The sequence below is a fragment of the Hyperoodon ampullatus genome (assembly GCF_949752795.1).
Source record: "Hyperoodon ampullatus genome assembly, chromosome: 2".
Classification (NCBI taxonomy): domain Eukaryota; kingdom Metazoa; phylum Chordata; class Mammalia; order Artiodactyla; family Ziphiidae; genus Hyperoodon; species Hyperoodon ampullatus.
Genome location: NC_136915.1, coordinates 49315691 through 49341291, shown reverse-complemented (window position 1 = coordinate 49341291; position 25601 = coordinate 49315691). Strand labels below are relative to the sequence as shown.

Genomic DNA, 25601 nt, shown 5'->3' with positions numbered 1-25601 from the left:
AAAATATAATGAAAATTAAATCTGAATCCTTATGCATATTTGGAGAATATTCCAAGTTTGGGATATTTTTTTCCCCAGAGTTTCAGAAGTATAAAATTGTTTCCATATTTATTCAACCTGAACTTTTAAAAATGTTGTTGAAAATAGAACCACAACTAGCTGATGTTTATTTATGCTGGCCTTGGGGAAGCAAGAAGGAACAAAGAAAACTGGCCGCACTATACTGAGCTCTTCTAAACGTGCTGAACAACCCATTGTGTTTTGGACCAGTGGTTGCCTGAGGTGGACTTGATAAAGGCCTTTTGTCTGCAGCCTACTTTCAGTTAAGTCATTGAAGTGTTCGGTGCCTTGGTCTCTCCTGTTCTCAGAGAGAGGAAAAGGGAATGGGAGATAGAGAAAGGAGCGTGCTAAGATTTAATTTTTTTCTTTAATGTATTACCATGAAAATGTTCAAAAAAACAAAATTTCACCTTTTGCCATATTTGCTTTCTCTGACTCTCTTTCTCTTTATATAGATTAAGAGATCAATAGATCAATAGATATCTAGATAATAAATAGCTGCATTAGGTGTGCTCATTGCCCCTGGGGTTTCATTGCTTCTAGTCCCTTTCTGCAAACAGTGCTAATAATATAGTTTTTAAATGATGAGTTCATGTTGATAATTCCAATTCAAATTTACAATTATTGGCTTATTTCTTAACTTTTACACGTAGATCTCATTTTTCTTTGGCTGAAAAGCTTGCTTTCTAATAAGAATGTATTTATATATTCTTTTATCCTAACATATACCCAAAGCAATTTCAAAATTGCAATTCCAATACAAATGACTGCTAACAATAAACCAGGCATAGACTTGAGTGTCAGTGAGATTTGCTGAAATCTCATGTTAGCCTGATATTCCCTGGGTAAGTCACTTCTTAGCCTTTTTCCTCCTGTCTAAGATAGGGATAATGGTGATCACTGTATTGTTCAGAAATCCTTTGGTTGCAAGTAATAAAAAATTCAGTTCAGTCTTAAGCAATGGAAGGAATTCACTGATTATATAACTGAAAACTACAAGGTTAAATTTCTCAGGATAGTGGGATCCAGATTGTTAGATGATGTCATAAAGTTTAAAGCTCTCTCTTTCAACTCTTTTCTCTTTCCTGGTGACCCGATTTCCCAGAAGACTTTCTTACCACCCTCTGGTTATTCCAAGACTGTTATCCTGTGAGTTCTAAGGAAGTCCTGACCTGAGGGAACCATGCTTGGTAATTGAACACTATGTTACATAGTCATTAGATCTTTGTTTTTCTCCAAGATTAAATCAAAGCCTTTATTAAACATCCCTCCTTCAAACCACCTGCATTTAAACCTATATCCCTCTCCCGACTTTCGAACTGGTAGGGCTGTGCATGTGTCTTTGTCACCTGACGGGTCAGATCCAGTTGGGTCGCACAATGCTGAAAAGCCACACCCAGACACACCACACGGGGCAGACCTCCACGGTTCTGTGCCCCCTCAGGATCTAGGCAGAGGTTGGCAGCACTGTCCCTGGAATCAGAGCTCGAGCACAGGAGACCAGGAAGCAGAAGTCTGAGCCTCCTTGTTCCAGACCTAGCCATGCAGAGCAGATAAGCTGCACTTGGCTACCACTGGATGAGGGTCACGCATGTGTTTTTTCTTCTCGTCTCTGAAGAAAAGGGTGAGAGATGGAGCAGGCAATTTTCAGTTGTGTGTGGGTTTGATATAAGGCTTTGGCTGTGGTCTGTTGATAAATTAAAATACTTTCTGGGAACGCCGTCTCAGTTGTCTGGGAAAAGATTCAAAGTATTCAGAGCCTACTGTCTACCAGATACCCTGCTAGACACATTAAGTGATCTTCTTCACATTCCCATTGTACAGATGAAGAAACTGAGGCTCAGTGAGGTAAGGTGACTTGCACATGGCGACAAAGCTGAGATCTAAATCCTTCCATCACACGACATGCCTTTTGGAAATTGGGACAGGACAACACAATATACAAACTACTCTGAGTGTAAAACAAAAGAGGAACCCCCTGACTTACACATATACACGTATTGCTGGCTTTTGAGAGCTCAGACCGCATCTTCTTTATTTCAGTATTTCCAGGGCCTGGTGTATCCGAGCACCGAAGGGCTTTTAGGCATGAATGTGAATTGAATGAGAGAGAGGACAGCTAGTCCAGCTCGCCACCAACTGTGATTATGCTGTAGCACATCCTCGGTCATGGGATGTAGAATTTTGATTGAACCCCAGTGTTAGGAAATTGGTGCTTCACACAGAAGCTCGTTTCCTATTGAAGGTGGTTTTTATTTCTCCTGAGCAGAAATCTGCTTCCTTGTCACTTGGTGATTGCTAATTGATTCAGCACACCTGGCTCCACTTTGCCTGTTAGACAAATTTAAGCCTAAATCATAGGTCTGGAATGCTCTCAGCTAGTACAACTAGTTCATCTCCCTATTTTTAGGCAAGAACTTTACTCACATGGTTCCAGAGCTGTGTGTTTATAACATATGTTTAGAGAGTTACTAAGAAGAAGCTGCCTTTTATAGCTGTTGTCTTGTTATAAAGTTTCAAAAGAAGTGTTAAGAGCAAAAAAGGACATGAGTATTTACTGAAGCCAACCTCCTTATTTTAACAGCTGAGGAAAGGAAGTGTTACAGAAACAGAAGTAGAGCCAGTAGGGTTGGGGGGAGGGGGTTCGAGGACAGACTTGGACTCAAGATTTTACTGACAGATTCATTCATTCAAGTTATTCATTTAAAAATAGGTACTGACAAAGTCATTAGAGACAGAACATAGGATGTGGTTTCCAGGGACCGGAAGAAGGGGAATGAGGAGTTAGTGTTTAATGGTACAGATGGTCACTTGGGGAAGGTGAAGGAGTTCTGGAAATGGATGGTGGTGATGGTTGCAGAGCAGTGTAAATGTACTTAATGCCACAGAACCATACACTTAATAATGGTTAAAATTGTAATTCAAGTTGTGTATATTTTCCCACAATAAAAATATATATGTACTAAATCCTTACTATATGTCAGGCACTGTACTTGATATTCAGGATAAGATGAGAAAAAAAAGATATTGTTGCGAACACACTGGAGCCGATGTGTTTTTTTTTTTTTTTTTTTTTTTTTGCGGTACGCAGGCCCCTCACTGTTGTGGCCTCTCCCATTGCAGAACACAGGCTCCGGATGCGCAGGCTCAGTGGCCATGGCTCACGGGCCCAGCCGCTCCGAGGCATGTGGGATCCTCCCGGACCGGGGCACGAGCCCACGTCCCCTGCATCGGCAGGCGGACTCTCAACCACTGCGCCACCAGGGAAGCCCGGAGCTGATGTTTTATATATATAATATATATATATATATAAAATATATACATATATATATAATATATATTTTTTATGTGAGCAAAAAGTCCAGTTTTTAAAATCACTAATAAGTTCACCATTCAAGGGAGAACTCTTGTTAAGATTTTATTGGATGTTTTTCCAGACTTTTTATACACATACATATATGGATAATCATACTTTTTTCAAAAACAGGATCATATTGAACACACTGTTTTGTAATATGCTTTTATTTTTTCATTCAGTACCATGTTGTGAATATATTTCCACAGCAAAAAATACATACGTTCCCAAGATGATTTTCAGTTAGCTGCATATTATTTCATCTTATAGCAAAATGCAGTTACTTCAGCCAATCAGTTAATGCTCAACATTTCAGACATTTCTAATTTTTCACTATTCTAATAGCACTGCAGGGACTATCTTGTATCCAAGTCTTTGCCCACATCTTACATTATTTGCAGATAATTGAATCCCTACAAGAAGAATCATAATTCAAAGTTTGTGCATATCATTAAGGCCTTGAAACATACAACCAGTCTGCCCTCCAGAAAAGTTGCAACAAATCACACTCCAACAAATAACAAAAATAACCATGATGGCCAACATTTACATAGCCCTTACAATATGTGCCTTGCACTGCTCCAAGCCCTTTATATATACCAGACTAAGTCATCCATCTTCCTAACAGGACCATGAGAGAGGCACTGTTGGTCCCATTGTACAAATAGAAAACCAATAGCCCAAGAAAGTATGTTTCCCCATACTTTTGCAAACACTGGGTATTATCTCATTTTTTTCATTCTGGTGGCGAAAAGTGGCATCTCAATTGTATCTGATATATTTTATATGAATCAATTTAATATTTCCAGCAACTTTTTGGATTCTGTATCATTCTTCATATTATACAGAAAGAGAAGCCTCAGAAAGTTCACGGGACATGCCCAAAGCTACACATCCAGTCAGTGATACAGATTTGAATCGTGTTCTCTCTGGCTCCAGAGTTCATATTCTTTCCTCTGTTATCAGGCTGCCTCTTCAGCTAGAGACTGGGATCTTTGGAAATTTGGTCTTGGCCTTGAGTAAAACATTCTAGAAGAGTTCAGGATGGGAACTTAGGGCAGAATTCACTCTGACCTACTCCGTTGAACACTTGATGATGGGGTGCCTGGGGGCTGGTACAGAGGTTGCCTCCCAGCCTTGTTGGCACTGCCATGCAGCAAATGCATCCAAAAATATGTTAGAAAAGAGAAAGGCCTTTATAATGAGCCTGGGTCTCTCTTTGTCTTGTGAGATTTTAACTACTGTAATTGCCTGTAGTGTGAAGTAGTGTATTTTTCATGTATCTATTTTTGTTCTGTGCCTATCTGCATGTCTGCTTTTTATGTTTTGTTTTTTTATTAACTCACTTGAATCCTGGTGGGTGTTTTTCCCGTGAGGAGTATAGCCTCAGGAAAACACACCCTCTCATACACACACATACACACACACAATAATAACATGAAGGCTAAGGAGGGTAGAATGTATTCTTTAAAAAAAGCTAATGGTAAAGTCTGAGCAGATGACTTTCTAATCCATACTGTATTTAATTGGCTGTATTGAACCATAGTACAAATAAAGTCTTCTCTGTAATTTATTCTGTCAGACGATAACCCTGCAAACAATTGGGTACTTCATTTAAACATTGGTAAATGGCTCATGGAAATGCTAAGAAAAAAATGGTGATCAGATAAGAAACCCTCTGTTTACGGAATGAATCCTATGTGAAATGTCGTGAATTAACCTGATTAAATCAATCATTGAGCATTTATTGAGTGACTGCCTTGTGCAGTGTACATCTTTGGATAGCTTGGTTCTTCCTTCCTTCCTTCTTTAATTCACGAAACCTTATTTAGCACTTATTGTTCAAAAGGAACAGTATTAGTAACTAGGATGAGACTGAAGAGAACCAGACACGGATCTTTCTTTCAAGGAGCTAACATCCCCAAGGTGGAGAGAAAACAAATGCACACATGTTCTCCAAATGTCCTGTTCTCAGGACCTAGAGGCCTTTGCATGCTCCATTCTTTCTGCCTAGAATGCCCTTTCCCCCTGACTTTCTGGGGACTTCCCCTTTATCCTTCGAGACTGAGTCCAAGGTCAGCTCCTTTGTCAAGTCTTCCCTGATGCCCCTTCCCATTCCTGCTCTGACCCTACACAACCCTTTAATCTAAAGCTTGTTTTCTTATATTGTGGTTGTTAGTCTCTTTGCCTGCCTGTTCTATGAGATTGCAAGGGCCTTGAGGAAGGGACTATGTTTTAATCTTTTGGGTAGATGTAGCAGTTAACATGAGATCCAAAAAAGAACAGGTACTCAATAAGCATTAATACATACCATGTGAATAACTATATGCATGGAGAAATGTGTAGCAAAATTAAGAAGTATGAAGCATCCCAAATAGAAGAAAAAATACAACCCAATGAAATCTAGGGCTGGGAATTATTACTAAGGGAAACAGGGGAGTCAGGGAAGGTTCCCTGGATGAGCAGGATGTTGGAGCTAGGCCTTGAGCATCGTTATGATACAGTTAGGTGGAGTTGATGAAACACGGGTCAGGGGAAGAAGAGGGCAATCAGTAGAGAAAACAACATGCATAATGGCACAGAGGTGGGCAAGTCCAGAACCCAAAGGGGGATGATGAGCCCTTCAGATTATTTTCACCCCTGGGAGGAAAGTCAGACTGGGTTGGGGAGCTTATTCTCTGAATTGGCCTTGGAATTCTGCAGCAATAACTTTCATCCTCAATGAGAGGGTTCGGAATAGGAGGAGTAAATGAAGTGGTAGAAAGATCGGGTGTTCTGGAAGACTCTCTCTTTAAAAGCAAATATCTGCTTTGATTTGGGGGCAGTGCTTTAATATCTAGACTAAGTTTCTTTTGGTTGTTTTTTTTTTTTTTTTTTTTCGGTACGCAGGCCTCTCACTGTTGTGGCCTCTCCCGTTGCGGAGCACAGGCTCCGGACGTGCAGGCTCAGCGGCCATGGCTCAAGGGCATAGCCACTCCGCGGCATGTGGGATCTTCCCGGACCGGGGCACGAACCCGTGTCCCCTGCATCGGCAGGCAGACTCTCAACCACTGCACCACCAGGGAAGCCCTAGACTAAGTTTTTCCAAGACAAAAACTCTTTTCCAAAGGAAGGGTGGAAGACGAGCACCCAGAATCTGCCTTTCCTCCACCCTCTCCCTCCCCCTCTGGCCCAGGATTCTCTGCACCCCCAGAACAACCCATGACGCCCCAGAAACTCCACACAGAAACACTCCTGGGATGAAACGGTCCTTTTCTCCTGTGACCAAGGGCCTCATCTCCCCTTTGTGGCCTTGGCTGCTCGGCAAATACCACAGGTAGCCAAGCCCGAGAGTCCCCTTCCAGACCATGTGGTCTTGACCTTTTTCTTTGAGATCCTGATAGCTGGCCTTGACCCCAAACCTTCTGACTGATGACCCTTTCTGACCTCAGAATCCTGCTGGAATCCAGAACAGCCTCAACTCTACCTCCTTCTGCAGTTCCCTTTCTTCATCCCAGGTTATCAGAGATCATGGTTTTGTTGTTGGTCTAGGGACCCAGGAGTCTAAAGAAAGGAACCTTGATTCTAAATAATCTTGTTTCCTCTTTTCAATGCTTTGTCATCCTGAGTAGGGAGAGTGGGGCCTGGGTTAAGTACTGGTCCAGCCAGAACACAGTCTGACCCTCAGTCCTTTGATGAATAAACTCGGAGGTGAACTATACAATATTTAAGTTTCCCCTGGCTCCAACTGTCTTTGATTTGTGCTGATAAAACTTGTTTAAAGACATGGAGCAATTTTGAGGCTCAGTGAACAAGTATTTACAAGGTCCTCTGTGTTGCCAAGATGAATGTGATAATGTGGGATTAGCAGGATTCTAATATATTTGTATTTCCAAGGATCTGTATGACACGTGCATGATTAAGGTTGGAGAAAGTGGAGACGTATCCCCTTACTGGCTCTTCGTTTCCAAATGAATGAGCCTCTTCCAGAACAATTCTTTTTAACATGTCCTAAAATTAACTATAGGAAAAGGTAATGTTACAAATATTTTTAAGCGAGGCAACATTAGATATCATAAGGCGTTAAAAATGTTTTGATTTTAAAACACTTAATGAGCATTCCCAGATAAATTAAAACATCTCCGTCTGCTATCTTGCCTAGTAGGTGATATTTTACCATTGCACAATCATCTCCAAATCTAATTCGACCAGGAAGACTTCTAATTGTGGTTTAATTTTAGAGCAATATTCCACTTGGCAATCAATAAGTACTGTCGTCAAACTTTGATTCGATAGAAGATGTGGTTAACATTCACCGTATTATGCAGAGAAAGACATACTTGCAGGGAAGGGAGAGAAGGAGGATGCCTTTGTCTCCCACTTTCCCTACTGTATACCACTCGAGCTCACAAAAGCCTCTAAATCAATACCCCCATGTTTCATGAATATAAATCTCATTGATTTTGCATCATTACCACCATGAAAAAGCTACTGCTCTCTGAGCAGTTTTTCTCTGCTAGCTAAATATGTTCTCTTAATAAAACAGGAGCAAATAGATCTTGATCATTTTACTGACAAATACTTCCTTCTTCACCAACTTTGTGTGAAAATCCACTAGAATTATACAGTTGTCTTATGGCCACTTGAGGGGCTAGGGTGACCAGGCAGTGATACCACCCTCCAAGCGTGATGTCCAGTAGACACTGGGCAACCTGGACAGGCTTGAAGCCACCTGGAGAGTCCCAAGAGTAGTAAAGAGATGAGTGAATGGCCAGACTCTGGAAGGTAAAGGTGCAGCAACCAATTCTACTGCAGAAATGATTCCTAAGGTCAGAAGCCTGGAAAGATGGCAACAGGCTGGGGAATGGACATTTTGGAAGGTCAGGGCCAATAATCCAGAACCAAGGCAATAGCCTTCATGAGAGGCAGGTGCCCACTGTCCTGAGAGGCTGGCTGTGTGATGTGAGATCCAAATGGCTAAAGGATCCAGGGAGATGGAAAGAGACCTGGGAGAAAATGTACTCCAGTGGTTCCCAACATTTTCGTAACCAAATTCTCCTTGTGTTACATTTCTCCTTCCCTCTACAAACTTAGTAATGTGGGAAACTTTGTTCACCAAAAAAAAATGCATTTATAATCATTCACTTTCCTATTTGCATTATTTGAATCCATCACTAATTGCCAAAGAGAATCTGCTCCAAGATGAGCTAAGGAGTACGACAGTAACCGGATACGGTTCTAAATAAACTTGGCGTTTGCATTGGCATGCACGATAAAAGGTGTCATCTTATTAGGGATAATTATACATTTCTGTTTAGCTTTTTGAAATGTTGAAAATTGCCTGGTACCTCTTTTTATTACTTTTAATCACCCCAGTAGATCCAGAGCTTTGGGTTAGGAGCCATTGATCTGGTTCAGAGTTCTTCTTTAATAGAGGAATACACGGAGATCCAGAGAGGTACAGTGAGTGCCTTGTGTTCACATATAGTGGCTAGAATTCAAGCTTCTTAACACCCTGGATAATGAAAAGGTCCTTTGTAAGGACTTGAAACACATCGTATAATGCACAGATACATACAGAGGACTGTTTAATGAGGATTGCTTTAGGAACATTTAATATAGAAAAATGGCCATAAAGTTCACCATCACTTAACAGGATGGTGAGTATTATTTGTTGAAGTTTAGATAATAAAGGCAGGAAGGTCCATATCAAAAGATTTTTGAATTACTGATCAGCAATCCCAATTTACTTTAGTTAACAACTGTGGGTCAGGCACAGAGCAAGGTATTAGGATGGCAAAGGTGAACAAGACAGAGGCTGGTGGGGAAGACTGGGATTTAGGCAAATATATCAGAGAAGGAAGATCTATGAAAGCAGGAGCCAAGGTAGCTGTGTGTGAGGAATCCATCAGGAGTTTCAATATCGCTAGAGACTAAAGCTCTAGGGAAACACAGAAGCGGGAGGAAGCACATCTGCAGGGAAAGGGAAGGCAAGCCTTGATCAGGGGGTTTCACAGAGGAGGTGCTATTTCAGATAGGCTTTGCAAGAGGAATAGGATTCAGGCAGGTGGATAAAAGAACAGGCATTGCGGACATGGGGACCAACCCATGAGAAGCCTCAGAGGTGTGGTGACCTTGGGCAAAACAAAGAAGGGTGTTTGATCCTCAAGTCACTCTATCGCCACCTCTTGGAAAATTGTTATAACCATGCACATCTATGGTTCTCTGAATGCGAAGGGCACCCCCTGTCATTGTGCAATGTCCATCTTCCAGCAGGGCAAGCCAGAGGCCCTGGATATGTAAATGTACTAAATATCAATCCAGAACTTAGACTGGGCTGCATCGTGAAGAAAGATGTAGCAGGAGCCTATACCACTGAGTGAGGCTGACTGGTCCTGGCAAGCAGAAAAAAGAGCCAGATGCACTTTCAGCATCTGAGCAATCCTGTTTATCTCTCTGGTCACAGCACCAGGACCATGGAAGGAAGCCTCCATTTCTCAAGGGCAGGCACAGCTCTTCTTCCTTCCATCTGGACCAAACAGCTTTTCCAGAGCCCTCCAGGCTTGTTCACATGTAGCGGAAACACATCTCTTATTGATCAGCAGCTCGGAGGGAAAGTCCCCTGAAATAGGCTCTTCTTTTTGTTTCTCATAGGCCCTTCAGCAGCATCACGCTGTTCACGAAATTTCCTACATCGCCAAGGACATCACAGATCACCGGGCCTTCGGATACGTTTGTGGGAAGGAAGGGAATCACAGATTTGTGGCCATAAAAACAGCCCAGGCGGTGAGTATCCCAATCCGAAGAGGATACCTTTCCTTGTACCTTTTCTGGGGCAGCACAGCCACACTGTTGGTCTTCGGAGGCCCACTGTGCCATATGACTCAGCGATGCTGACACTCAGCTTCCCATCTAGAAGAGATGAACAGCCTTGGAGCAAAGAAGCATGCTCACGCCCATCCAGTTGTGTGGTTGTTGTTTTTTCTAATGGGTATTTCGTACTGACTAACTGTTTTCCTTTGATTAAGCTGGATGGAAGCACACTATACAAATAAGTTTCCTTGTGTTCATAGCCTCATTTAAAAAGAAAATAAGAAGAAACAAATAGCTATTTTGCATAAGGCCTACCCTAACTTTACTGAATTTGAAATTACTAATAAATAGAAGCAGTGCCTTTTATGCTTAGGATTGTTATGAATTTGCAGATATAATTAGTTGAAGAAATGAACTTTAGCTTAGATGCAATTTTGCTAAACCAATGAAACAAGGTAGAATTAATTAAAGATGGAATGCTTGCAGTTTAATAGAAAAAGGAAGGGCTGCGGGTTGTAGCCAGCAAAAACAAAAATTGGTCGCTGCAGCTTAGTAACCAGCTTAGTAACTTTTATTAACGTGCTTTACTACCTTTTACTCCAGGCTGAACCCGTTATTCTGGACTTGAGAGATCTCTTTCAACTTATTTATGAATTGAAGCAAAGAGAAGAATTGGAAAAAAAGGCACAAAAGGATAAGCAATGCGAACAAGCTGTGTATCAGGTATACCTGTGAATTTATCCTGAGACAACAGGGGCTTAAAATAAACAGACGTGAAAACTGACAGTCAAGGCTTCTCCTCCTGCTGCCAAGTAGAAATAAACAAAGATGAAAGGGTCCCGTGTAAATGACTGAAAGCAAAGCCACTAGACACGAGCCCTTATTCACTGAGGTTCTAGACGTGTTGGAGAAAGAGAAGTCTTGAAACCAGGGGAAGCTTTCAGGGGAGGAGACCTAGGGAAACCCAACTGCGTTTGCTATTGTTAGCAGTGGGTGGAATCAGATTTGGAGATGATTGTGCAATGGTAAAATATCACCAGGGTTTTCATTTTTTTCTGCCTGTTTTCTGCCTTAATGACCCGCCAGCCTCTCCTACCCAGAGCTGGTTTCTTCACTGTCCTGTAATTTCTGAATACCGTCTCACATCTCTCGCTTTATATCCTCTGCTTTGCATCCTCCCTTCCCTCACTCTGCGGTAGACAATTCTGGAAGAGGATGTTGAAGATCCTGTATACCAGGTAATTTCTGAAACTAGTTGGGGTCGAGGGTCAGGAATGGCCAGGCCTGTGGTATAGACATTTTGACAGAGACCTGAAGGATCCGATGGCTGCAGAGCCTGGAGAGGGACCAAGATTATTTCTGAGGGTGAGGGCTGCCAACCCCTCCAGGAATGAATTTCCATAAAAACTCACAGAAGTTTGGCCGGCATCAATAGCGTGGGATTTGGAAATAGACTTCTCCCTTCTTGCCCTGCCTCAGCCCTCTCCACAATCTGTAAAAGTTTGATCCCAGAGCTGAATGTTTGCAAGAGTCTCTTGAATATTCTGAGTTCATTAGAGAGACTATAAATAATGAGGTGGCTTCAGTGAGTTAAGAACCAGAGATGGGGACTGACATTTGGCGACATTTGAACACAAACCCAAAGGACGGTTTGTGAGCTTGAGAAAGGCTGTGAGGAGAAGTCCCTCGGGCCCCCGATTGGCTAGGCTGCCCCCTGACTCCCTGGCTCATGGCACAGGGGCTGTTGTGAGTGGGGGAAGGGAGATCCCAGAGACATGCCTGCCCGTAGCTTTCTCTGTGCTCTGTTCAAGGTTGCAGCCTAAGTGTAGGTAGAGATGGCCTCTCTTGAGTTCAAGGATATTCTCTGCTTAAACAGATGCAGAAGAGGGAAGAGGAGGCCTCTCCCACTCTGTGCTTATTCCCAAGGAGAGAACAAAGCCAAACATTTGACTTGTGGGACATAAAATACAATCTGAAACTTACATTTCTAACTGGGACACACATATGTTATGTATGTGTGTGTCACACATGCATTCTATATAAATGCAGAGTTTCACCCAGAGAGCTGCTACTGCTATAACAAAAGGAAAATAATATGGATAAAAAAGTAATAGAGTCTGAATAACTTGAAGGAGAAGAAGTATCTGACATAGTTGGCAAACAAAAGTCAGAGGTGCACTGGACGGCAAGCCTTGCTTTAGAATGCCAGAGGCATGGATTTGTCTATAATATGAGCTCAGCCCCTGGTTCGTGGGCTGGGAGATTGACGAGCATTGCCCTTTTTGAAATGGCCCAGTCCTTTAGAGTCTGAAACATGTACATGGAAAAGTTAATTTCGGTATTTAAAACTGAGAATGTAAAGTAAAGTGATATTTATGAGATGAGGGAGTTTGGGGCTTCTGAGCAAAGTCAGAATTGGCATATGACCCTGGGCCTTAGGGAGCAAAGGGGCGAGACCACTGTAGCCCAGGGTTTGCAAAGTTGGGATCCCAGGAGATATCATTCCTACTCAGCAGTGCCAGCACATGCAGACACTGCCGAGATAAATGCCACTGAATAAAGAGGTTATATCCCCAGAGAGGTCTGCAGAGGGCTTATGCAGATGTGGCTAAAGGGCTGACCATTGGACACAGTTTTCCTTAGAAGAGGCAGGAATGTGTCAGGCCATTTGGAATGTCAGTAATTCAGTTGTCTCTTGAAGGTGTTTTCTCCTGTGCCTGTGTCTTTAATGCTCACTGCGATTTGTATCCTGAATTCCAAATGCTTTTTTTTTTCCCCCTCTTTCATTTTCCCCTCTGACTTTTCCTCTCTGGCCGTTCCTCATAGTACATTGTGTTTGAGGCTGGACACGAGCCAATCCGTGATCCCGAAATGGAAGAAAACATTTATCAGGTATAAAACCGCTTTCCTCTCCTACCTTTGCACCACCACCAGTAAGTGCACAGAAGGGGCTGAGCAGCCACGGGCTCTCTCCTCACTCACATGTTCCACATCGCTCTTCTGGTCATCCTGGGCTTGTTAAAATACCTTCACATGGGGCTTCCCTGGTGGCGCAGTGGTTGAGAGTCCACCTGCCAATGCAGGGGACACAGGTTCGTGCCCCGGTCTGGGAAGATCCCACATGCCATGGAGCGGCTGGGCCCGTGAGCCATGGCCACTGAGCCTGCGCGTCCGGAGCCTGTGCTCCGCAACGGGAGAGGCCCCAACAGTGAGAGGCCCGCGTACCACAAAAAAAAAAAAAAAAAAAAAAAAAAAACCTTCACATGAGTTGGTTCCCACTTCCCTGCCATTTACCAGTAGTTTTCATGCCTGATTGTAGACATGGTTAATGGCCAACTGGGCACAGTGTTTTAATTTTTAATGGAGCTTAACTATTTTCAGTTGACTCAGAAATCAAACATTCCATTTTACTAAAGTAATCCATGGGAGGGTTGTTGTCTGGAATATAATAGGGTCCTTCATTTCTCAAAAGAATGTGCTGTTGAATTTCTTTAAAAAGTCAAATGCACTACTGAAAATGAAGGCCAAATTCAAAAATGCTATTTGGAGACAACACTGGGAATACTAACTGAATAAAAGAAAGTCTAGCTAAAGTTTTACCCCTTCTGAAGGGAAGGTAAAGTAATATTCTTAAATGGCTGCTTATGTGAAGAACCCTGAACACACGTTTTTTAAATTTTATTGGAGTATAATTGATCCACAGTGTTGTGTTAATTTCTACTGTACAGCAAGATGATTCAATTATACATATATATATACTTTCTTTTTCATATTCTTTTCCATTATGGTTTATCACAGGATATTGAATATAGTTCCCTGTGCTATACAGTAGGACCTTGTTTATCCATTCTCTATATAATAGTTTGCATCTGCTAACCCCAAACTCCCAATCCTTCCCTCCCCCAACTCCCTTCCTTTGGCAACCACAAGTCTGCTGAACACACTTTTTACCTAATTAATTCTCCTAAATATACTATAAAATAGGTATTTTAATCCCACTCTCTCAGGGGGAAACTGAGGCTCAGAGATGTTGAGTAGCTTCCTCAGGGCTGTACAGCTGTTTAGAGCCGGGATCAAACCCAGGCAGGTGTGTGAAGGTGGGACTCATGGTGCTTCCCCTCTGCTTTTCCATCAAAGAGTCTGAGTAATTACAACACAGCTCACATCAAACAAATAAGACGACTTCCACTTTTTCACTAATTAGAATTTTAGTCCTAATTTGAAATAAAAACATTACAGAAGCAGGAAAAATGTTAATGTGTTTAAATAAGTGATTTTAATTTCCTTAATTTACTTAGTTGTGTGGTCTGTTGTTCTGCCTTGGGCGTGCATTACTTATGTAACAAAAGTAAAACAGATTTTCAATTTCCATCAAATGCACAGAATTCTAAATGACCAAAATATAATGTTAGCTCTACCAACAACTCGGTTTAACCAGCCCTATGGAGTAATAATCTATTTCTATCCACTGGATCCGTCTGGGTTGGATTCAAGTGTGAGGTTGCGCTTTGAGTCTTTGTTTAAAATCATTGCTTATGAAGTTTCTATCTTTAAACAGAAAAGTTGCATATCTGTCCTCAATGTCAGATTTTAAGGTACAACCTTGCAGTGTCTCAGTATTGTTACTGAACCAAACTTGGATCCGCTCACCCACGCAGTAAAGACAATCTACTGACACCAGGTCGTGGTGAAGGAAAGTGCCAAGTTTATTGCAGGGCACCACGCAAGGAGTCCAGGGCAGCTGGTGCTCAAAACACCTGAACTTCCCAATGGGTTTCAGGAAAGCATTTTTAAAGGCCAGGTGAGGGAGGGGAGTGGCAGGGATGTGATCAGCTCGTGCACAATTCTCTGATCGATTAATCATGTGGTAACAAGGTGGTGTCACAGTATCAATCCTTAGGCATCAGTGGGTCTGGGGGCTACATGGTCATGGTCATCAAGTAGTTAATTTCTTCAATTTGGTGGAGGTTTTAGCATCTGCAAAACAGCGCGGGAGATGTATATCAGATCCTATTATCTAGGTACTTTCAGAGGATATGGGGGAGGAGTCTGTCCAGGGAAAACCCCACAGGGTCCTGCTCAGTTACAGTATGAGGCCAGAGGAAACCACTAACCAGTCATCCTATGAAGAGGAAGCACCTTTGAAAATAAAATTAGGCTTTTCAGTATAAGAGGATCCTGATTTCAGAGTTAGCTACAGTTGGCAGGGCTCCCATTGTGCCCTGCAGGGGACTCTGCGGGGGCAGCCTAGTGTACTGGGAAGAACTGGTTTCAGCCAGCAGGGAACTGGGGTATAGTTCTGGCTCTGTCACCAATTACATTTGGCTGAGGGGTAATGGGCAAGACCCTTGCCCTCTCTGAGACTCAGTTTCCCCAACGATATATAGGGGAATAAGTTCTCCCTAAATCACATGTTTTCATGAGAATGAAACAAGATCACGTGGAGACTGTAAAGAAGAGGCTTCATCCCAGTCACACACTGAATCCACAGCAATTAAGCCACCTTGTCAGTTCCTTTCTTTCTCTGGGCCTCAGTTTACTCATCTGTAAAATGAGCAAATAAGACTGAAGAGGCTCGGGCATGGCCCTTTTCTGTTCTTTGCAACTAGTGCTTCATCATAGGACTGTTAGAGGAGCATGCTGGCTTGCTTTACAGAGCAACAAGACTCTTGGAAATGGGGTGTGTGGCGGGGGGAGGGGGTTGGTAACAGTTATAGAGCCAGGTCCCTGTGAACGGGTGCTTACATGCAGTATCTTATTATGTCTCACAGCAGCCCCAAGTACCTTATATCATTATTTCCACTTTACAGATGAGGAAAGTGAGCCTCGCAAAGATAAGGTATCTTGCCCAGGGTCACAGAGCTAGCAAGAGGTAGAACCCCCCACTCATAGCCAGGTCTCTCTGACCTCTGTACACAAAATAAATCCAAGGCTCTTTCCCGCTTAGAATGTCCTTGATGCTGAGTTTTACAAGTAGATTCTATGTAGGTTTCAAGTCACTATCTAAAAAAAAATCACACTTGTTTTAACAGTTCTCATGCCCAGGATCTTCTCATCTGTCCATCATTAATACGAAGGTACCATCTAAAGGAATGAATATTTTATCGCCCTCTTTTGGAAAGGCCTCTGGTCATCCTCCTCTCTTGCTTCGCCAGCCCGCTGGGCCTCAGTTTGCTTTACAAGAGATAAGCTCTTGGGCCTAAAGATAAGGCTGGGCCCTTAGGGAGCTGCTATTGGGAGCCTCAGGGTTTTTTTAGGGCCTACAAGTGTTCCATATCTATGCCTCCTGAGTCGATTGCAATGTTTCTTATACTTCAGCTTGATCAGGGTAGTCTCAGATTTGATTTTATTTATCCTCTGTTTTCGGGAATGAGGGCCTAAGTTTTTAACTGTTCTGTGGCCTCAGGTGAGGTACCTCACTTTTGTATCTCAATTTCCGGGGCTACAAAATAGGGGTACTGTGTTCTCTGCTTCTAGAAGTGGTGTGAAGATGTAAAGCAACCAGGACAGCACTTGGTACCTAGTAGGTTCTGTGTAAATGTCACTTCCTTTTACTTCCTAATGCCATCAATATCAGATGCTGCTCCAGCCGTCTTATGATGGTGTATTAAGTGAAGTAGAACATGACTTGCTTGCCTCATCTTGTCAGAGAGTGCAGCGGAAAGCTGCAGCCTCCCTTGACTTTGCTATTTGTAACTCGAACACAAGGGAGGGAAAGACCCTTGAGTAAATGTCACCTCTCTTTGAGGCTCAGTAGTCTCATTCTCCAAACCGGATTAATAATAATAATTGTCTTTCTATTTGCATGCCTCAGAAAAAAGGATCAGTTGTCTTTTTAAAACAACACAGAGCTTCACAGTACAGAGCGTTTTTACCCATCACTTAATTTTCACCCTTCCAGTAACTCCGTGAGATGAGAACAGTTGCGATGACTACCATTTTAAATGTAAGAAATTCAAGTCCTTCATACTTAAGTGATGGGCCCAAGGCCAGAGCCTCTGATTCTAAACCCAGTGTTCTTTCATACATTAACAAGCTTCCAGCATAAGCGAGATCGCAGCTCACCAAGGGCACATTCTCCAAGTTTGTTCATTCAAAAATCATTTTTAATCACCCAAGATGTCACATATTGTTATTTTAAAAGGATATGTCTCTAATCCTATGTCACCCAGCTCTTAACCTGTCTCTCCATCCTGTTAATATGTTGCTGCACTAAAAGTGTCTTCTGTATGGATGGTCCTTAATGTATAGCTTTTAGACTAATTTCATTCGTTCATTCAAAAAGTAATTATGTATGGAGCACCTAGCCTGTTCCAGGCACATGAGGATGTAATAGTAACCACAGCCTGGTACCCACCTTCAAGGTGTTTTTAGGTAACTCCTTGGGTACTCAGGCCAACCAGATGAGGAAACTGAGGTTCAGAGAACAAAGTGACCTCTCCAGGATCACACAACCTGTGGCAGAGCCAGGATTAGGAACCAGACCTCTGGCCTCCTTTTGGTCCAGGACTGTTATCACTCTACACACCATCATGTTACTGAAATGGTCTACAGACGGGATGGACCAGCTAGGGGGAGATGAGAATCAGGACCCAGGCACTTGCAGGCCTTCATCCTTTTAGCGCTTCTGCTAGTGTTCTGTCCTCAGCACACATGTGGTAAATGTTTGATGCTTAGAAATTTCTTGTTTAACCACGATTTACAGATGGGGAAACAAGGATAATAATATAACCGCCCTGCCCTCAGCAAGCTTCTAGATCAGTCAGAATTCAGAGTGACCAGGAAGCTGCAATGTGGTTTGACAACTCCTTTATAAGATAAAGCACATTTTTACACCCTCCTTCAATAGCCTGATGACTTTCCCATCTCCCCCCAGCAAGTCAAGGAGCGCCGATAAATCAGGGGCCACATTCATCTTGTTCGCCACCATTGTCCTGGGTAAAGCACAGTGCATGACGCTTAATAGGTTCTTGGTAACTTACTTCTTAATGAAAGGATGCACCAGAGGTTACAGGAGTACAGAGGAAGGCTCAAATCAGTCCTAGAGAGTCAGACAAGTCTCCCAAGAAGATGTCCCGGCAGAAAAAAATCTTAAAGGGAAAAACAGGCAGATTTGGTATCTCACCCATGGGACAACCAAGCAGAAAAGCTTTTTTCAATTATGCACGGTTGGGGTTTCGCCATCCCACTGCTTCTCCTCCATTTGCAGGCATAATTGAGAGTCAGCTGTGGTTCAACTTGCTAAGTGCCCATAGTGAGCAGTGAATTACGGGGAACAGAAAAACACTGTTCGTTTTGCCCAGGCAAGGGTGAGCTAGTAAAAATAAAAGTGAGGGCTGGTAATTTATTGGCCCTCGTTAACAAGGACTCTGTAGGCATTCTTAGAGTATTCCTTTTAGACAGAGCTCACTTATCAGGAGCAAAGAAATTACATTCTTCATGGACTACCAGCAAACTAAGGTTTGCAGAAGTGGCTCCGAAAGCACATCTTTTGTGCAGCCATGCTCACTCAGAGTCACATTTTTCACAAGAATGTGCACGAGCTTCTGGGAGTGTAGAATGTGATGTCAGAGGAAAAGAGGCACCTGAAACTGCTGTGGGAATGGTGGGGACAGGGGTGGGCTGCAGCTGTATATGCTGTAGCGGTTCAAAGGCAGACCGCCCAGGCTTAAGCTCCTGGCTCTCCATTCACGGACGGAGGGACCCCCTCCAGGGCTCCTTTTCCTCTTCTGCAGCATGGGGACAATTGTCATCCTCACCTGATAAGACTTGTCCCAAGGATTACATGAGAATGTATGTAAACACAAATGTCTAGCGTGATGCCTCGCACATAAAAAGTGCCCTGGCAGTGTTAGCTTATACTGTTAGTGATAAATGTCTTGTTCCATAGCCAGAATGAGCTACATTTGAATCTGATCACTTACCAGCTTTGAAGCTCTGGGCAAATTTCCGTAACAACTCTGAGCCTCACTCTCTACTACGTAAAGTGGAGATTATAATAACAACTTCTTAGGGTTATTGGAAGGATTTTAAGGTAAATGAGAGTGAAAATGACAAAGGGACTCAAGGAATAAGCTCAAATTCTTACTTATCTAAGAAGAATGGTGTGGTTAGCTGGTCCCAGCCTAAAAGATACTTTGTCTTTTTCTTCACTATTCTCTACAATTCTCAGTGGTACACTTACCCAGCAGACACCTACCGAATGCCTACTGGCTGTTAGGCACTGTGCTTGCTTTTAAGGGGCTCCCTGTCTGATGGAAAGCAGGACAGGTTATCAGACATTTAGAAAACCACTGCTGGCTGATACCTCCCATGGTGGTTTGTGGTAAGCTTTGCTAGTTGCTAAGGATGAACTAGTGATTGCTTTCCAACTGGAATGTTTCAGAACAAGGCCCCTGATTGACTGATTGGAAAAGTATCTCACACATCCACAGTTATTCATATGTATTTAGATACATATTTACATAATGTATCAATGGTAAAAGAAATTATCATTCTAACACTTTACAGTATGATGGTACCTAATAGTTTTTGATTATTTACTCTCTTTTCTCTGATCCTCTCAATAACCTGAGCGAGTAGCAGAGTCAGTAGCTCCAGTTTATAACAGTGAAGCTCAGAGGAGCTAAGTGACCTGCTTAGGGCTTGATAGTAACCACGTGGCCCAACAAGACCAGATGGATGAGGAAGAGAAGAGAGGGAGGGAAAAAGTTACAGATAAGTGTTAAAAACCATCAGAGGACTTCCCTGGTGGCGCAGTGGTTGAGAGTCTACCTGCCGATACAGGGGACACGGGTTCGTGCCCCGGTCCGGGAAGATCCCACATGCCACAGAGCGGCTGGGCCCGTGAGCCATGGCCACAGAGCTTGTGCTCCGCAACGGGAGAGACCACAACAGTGAGAGGCCCGCGCATCACCAAAAAAAAAAACCAAAAAAACCCAAAAAAACAGATTTTCTGGATTTTCTCTCATGCTTTTCCTGCCACTGATGGGCCCTTTTCTTGAGTAGAAACCTTTGGTGATTTTCAGATGGTTTGTACATGATCCCAACAGAAGCTGTACTTTGTCCTAGGACCTTGATATTTACTGTATTTTAAATAGCCTGCATCTCAAATCAGCATGGACTAGTTCAAGCTCCACTGCAAACTGTTTTTAATCACTTTAGGCAACTCTTAGCACCTCCCTGGGCCTCATTATTGTCTTCGGTGAGATGAGGATTATTTTTTCCACCCCGTGATCTCTGAGGTCTCTGCGTTTTGCCTCCTATTCTGTGGTTCTATGAGGAGCCCCATGGCAGACCCTTGTGGAATGGTTCACACCCTCCCTCTCCTCCTCCAGTTTTCCTGAGAGAAGGAGCCTCGCCCACAGCTTTCATGATCCCAGCAGCCCCTTCTTCTGGAAGTTGGGCCCCTCAGGGGCTGCGCTCACACATACTTAGCCATTGGAGGGGAAGCCTGGTTGCTTGGTTCTTTGAAAGCGTAGCACCAGAGTGTTTTGACTGTGTCACATTTGGTTTTTCCATAGGTTCCCACCAGCCAAAAGAAGGAAGGTGTTTATGATGTGCCAAAAAGTCAACCTGTAAGTGTAAGTATACCTCCTCCCTTCTGCTGGGTTCCCATGACCGGCTTTATGTTGACGCTACATCTGCAGTCCGAGGAAGAGAGCCGCTCTTCTGGATACGTGTCCCAACCTGTATGGCTTTGCTGGGGAACTCCTCAGTGGGTCAGGGGGAAGGGGGCATGAGGCGGAAATGATGGGACCAAGGAGGGGGTGCCAGTCTGCATGAATGTCTGGCCCCATGAGTGAAAATGAGTTGAATCATGCAAACTACTGTGTCCAAGGGATTCAGAGTCTCAGGTGTTTTATGGAAAAAGTCTCCAGCCAAAGACTTCATTATACCTGGTCAAGCAGGGGGCAGTTCTTGGTTCTAGGAAGAGAGTTGTCCACCCAATTTGAAAGTGGTCGAGAAGCTTCAGAGGGTCAGAAGGAGGGCTGGCCAAAGCCTTTGGAGTGTATAAGGGTCCAGCCAATGGGCAGCACACTGTAGCAGGTATCGTGGGCTCTCAGAGAACCCAGAGGGCCCACTATATACCTGGACCCCATCTGCTAGTGGGACTCCTGGAAATCTGAGACACAAAGGAAAATCCTCAGCTCTGTGCCACTGCTGGGCTCAGAACCATATTTTAAGGCCTTCAGCTGGCACTCAGAAGGCACCCTCCACATAATCCAGGCAGCCCTGGGGAGCCAGTGCAGACCCTTGAGCAGGGGGACCTGTGACTTTGCCACAGCTTATGTAAAAAGAACTGGGGCGTTCAGTCACTGTTGATCTCATTCAACAATGGGTGGAAAGAGCATGGGCTTTGAAGTCATGCTGACCCTCAAGAATCCCAGCTCTGGTCCTAACAGAGCTGTTATGAGGCTAAATGACCTTATCTGGACCATTGTTATCAGCTGTGGACCCCATACTGTGAGAGACATAAAGACGATCCCACAAGTTTCAAGATGAGATTAATAATAACGTTTGAAACCCCATCCCATGAGGGGCAGCTAAAGGGCCTGGAGAAAGGAAACCATAAATATGGAGATGGGCATCCACAGGGCCATTTAATGGGAGAGGGATTATACTGCTCTGTATCAGCCAACTCTTGGAACCAAGACCAGTGGGTGGCCCTCCAAGAAAGCCAGCTCTAACTCCGAGTGAGGGTGACCTACTGACAGTCAGAGCTGCTCAAGGGTGGAACTCTGGCATCTAAGAGAGTGAGCTCCCTGTCACTGGAGCTATACTAGCAGAGCCTTGGAGACCACCTGTCAGAAAGATTACGGGGCGGAGGCAGGGAGCAGGGATTCAAACATTGAATGGCTAGAGGGGCAAGACGAGCCTTTGTTGCTCCTTCCTAATTTGAGCTTCTGGATTCCCCAGTCGGGAGTCTTTCTGGTCCCTTCTTACCCTCCCCTGCCCCTGCTCCCCTTTTTCCAAGTGACCTTTCTTTCGGATCCACGTCCATTTCTCTACCCCACTCTGCCAATACCTTGAAACCACCATATCCCACCTAAATACTGCTTCCAAAACCCAATGCACATTAGTTTAGTGAAAAGACATGTCTGAATACCAGCCCCTTAAAAAACCCCGAGCCTAGAAACAGAGTAGAAGGCATGCAGTGTGGTGCCACTCAGGGAAAGAGCAGTTTTTCTCCCCGAGCCCTTTGCTTTTAATCAAGCCTCTGTGTCACCGAGACACCGGTCTGCTCTTCGAGTTTCAGTTAGGTCCAGCCCCTATCACACAGCTCCGTCCAATTCAATGTGTGCCTAAATTGCCTCACTTGCCCCTAACAGGCTTAGATACATGAGGAAACACGATCCATTTGCCGCCTTGGTTTTGTGAAGTTATTAACCTGTCTGGCCACACCACCTCCATGCTTAATAGCTCTGAAAAAAAAAAATAAAAACCTTCAGACTCCTCAGCCTGACGTACCCAGCACTCGGGTCCCAGCCTCTCTGTATCTCTGACCTGCCCCCTCCTGGTCCTGCTCGATGGAACTCTACAGTTTCCTGGGGGAGTCACGCCTTCCCCCAACATCCTGGCTTAGTGTCAAGCATTGTGTTTTGGGGAGACTTTGTTTACTTCTCCCAGTAATGTGAGCACGTCACCCCTGCTTTGTGCCTCCATACCTATCATTCTTCCAGGAATACCTCTGACCACACAGTGTTGGAATTCTTCTTCCTCATTACTTCCAGGAGCTTCCTGAGGTCCTTGTGTTACCAGGAGCAAGCCCGGGTCTGGTTCACAGCTGCTCTAGGAATAGTATATATTTATTATAATATATATTATATATTCATAAATAATAAATATATGAATGACTCTACCCCATAGAAGGAATTTATGATAATCCCTGCTACTTTTTTTAATGGGAATTCCCTGTTATTCTGATTCCAAAATAGTCATTAACTATACATACTGAGGTTTTGCTTGGAAAATATCGGAGCTGCCTGAATGGCCCGCAGTGGCTCCCAACCCACTCTTCCATAAAGTCCTAGAAGCATCTGATGGTAATGATGGCTTTTCCATGAACTATCTGAGTATTAATAAAAGCCTACGAGAGGTAGGAGGTGAAAAGCACAATTTCAAGTTAGAGGCAGATGGATGCACCTAGGATCTTAGTTCCTGTTCTTACTGCCTGTGGGACATCTGATAGGTCTCCTTGCCCCTCTGAGTCTCAGTGTTCTCATCTTCCAAAAGGGGTTTTGGAACCTAACTTGCAAGATGATTTGAGGAGATAATAGTCGATGTATTGGAAAGTTGGTCCCACTTGCCTAAACCTCCCAGAGGTGCTTTACATACCCCATGTCCCCGCTGCTCTGACATCTTCCTGTGTTCCAGGTTTCCCCCGGAAGCCCTGCCTCTCTGCTGAGCGTACCTTCCCTAGGATACCTCTGTGCCCCGAAAATCCCTGCCATGTTGTCACTATTTGCTCCCTCACCACCTGCTCCTTACCCAGAAAGACAAACCAAAGACAACCAAAGTAGGCCATGTTAGGCAGCTTCCAGGGAGTTTGGGGCTCCCACATGTTTCCCACAAGAAGAGAGACTGCCCAATGGCCTATTGGTCTGGGGACCACCTGGTTTCTTCCTCCTTGGGACGGGTCTGCATGGAGTCCTAATAAGGGACTCAGCTTGGGGCTGTGGCTGGGGAAAGCCACCAACCAGCCCCAAAAGAAATGGCCACCGGGTCTTCAGAGTCAGATCTGGGTATGGCTCTCATCCTGGCCACCTGCTAAGGGTCCTTGAGTAGCTTTTTGCATCTCTAAGCCTCAATGTCCTCATCTGTAAAAAGAAAGTAACGCCTACCTTGTAGTTTTGTTTAAAAGATTAAAGGAAACATTTATGTAAAACCCTTACAGGGGTATGGAGTAGATTAAATGCAAACATTTCCATTTGTTGCTCTAACAAGCAGGGTACCAGCCAACATTTCTCACGGAGCTGGGGATTGCCAAGTATTCTAGGTGATGACACACCTCCTCTGGGAAGCCTTTCTTACCCCAGAGTAATCAGCCCCTCTGGGATACCTTTGTCCTTCTCTTTGCAATGATCATAAAGGGTTATTTTCTCTTAATGTATCCATGTGAGCCATTGGACTTCGGGGTTAATGATAGCCCTGTGTAGTTTTTGCCTAAAGACTAAATGAGCTTAAGTATGTGAATCAGCACAGTGCTGGGTGCACAGTAAGGATTCAGTGGCTGTGAGCTATTATTCTATTTGTTTTCCTTACTTTTCTGTGAGCTCCTTGAGGACATGAATCACTTTTAATCATCACTATCCCTAAGGTAACTCTTCTTGGGATTTCTGATCTCTTTGAGATTTTGCTGGTAGACACTTTCCCCAGAAAGAAACATGTGTGCACATGTAAATTTTTGTAGTCCTTGAAGCCAGCGAGATCCCTTGATCTCAGCTCTAGAACCTCTGTCTAGAGCTCTGTCTAGACCTCTGTCTAGTGGCTCGTCATCACTGTTCCATGGTCAGAGATATCCTCAATAAGGTGGCAAATTTGACGTATTGGGGATTTCAGAGTTTTAGGGCAGCGGAAGTTAGAATTCACTGTTTGTTATATTGTTCTTACCCACCTCAGTGCATCAACTTATGGGAGCAAAGCTTTGTTTCGATTAGCTGGGCCCCAGGTCTAGGCAGAAAGCCAATTCCATGTCTTCACTCCCTCACATTTACTCATCCCTGTGGTAGTTTTACATCCCCCTTGTCCCATGACCGTAAGTTGCTCAGATGTACTGACCCTTTTCTTGTTCTGTTTTCTCAAATAACACATTAGGATGCTTTTGTTTGCTTATTTTACTTTGCACCTGTAATAGCCCCTTCTTCCAGCAGATTTGTCCTTAAGGTCATGCTTTACTCCTCTCCACCATTTCCTGGGAACTGTAAGTCCAGATAAGGATAAATCCCACTCACTCCTAGAAATATACATTTCATCCCTTCCTGGTCCAGGCAGTCAAAAGCTTTGCATGGGGGCTAATCTTTCCTGCATCTTAAATATGTGAGTCTATTTCTATGTCAGGGTCTCTGAAATCCAGTGGCATAAATGCTTGCTGACAGGAGATGTTGGATGGCTAGAGTTAGGAAGGTTTCAGGAAACAGGGTACAACTTGGGCAAAGCCTTGAAGGATGAGCAGGATTTGAACAGGCAGATGAGGCATGGAAGCACTTCTGGGCAGATCACTGGGGTCCTGGCTCCTGAGTCCATACTGCCTTTACTTAGTAGCACTCAGACCTGGTTAATTTCTCATCCATTTCTCATCAATTTCCCTCTCAAAGACGTTGGGGGAACAGGTAGTCTCCCTTTCTGCCAGCTGACTGACCATGCTGTCATGTTCTTTAGACAAATACCCTGG

General features: G+C 43.8%; 1 protein-coding gene across 5 annotated transcripts in view; it reads left to right on the top strand.

The window, feature by feature from the left end:
* The window catches only part of DAB1 (DAB adaptor protein 1), a gene marked incomplete at both ends in the record, with an annotated part of 285045 nt that overhangs the window by 203880 nt on the left and 55564 nt on the right, over positions 1-25601 (top strand). For 3 of the 5 annotated variants that reach the window (XM_079698048.1, XM_079698049.1, XM_079698046.1), the window contains 5 exons: positions 10049-10180; positions 10811-10930; positions 11407-11445; positions 13034-13099; positions 20731-20790. In XM_079698048.1, the coding sequence (XP_079554174.1) occupies positions 10049-10180; positions 10811-10930; positions 11407-11445; positions 13034-13099; positions 20731-20790 (417 nt within the window). The remainder of the gene's footprint in view (positions 1-10048; positions 10181-10810; positions 10931-11406; positions 11446-13033; positions 13100-20730; positions 20791-25601) is intronic. The other 2 variants (XM_079698050.1, XM_079698047.1) reach the window with 1 other exon arrangement.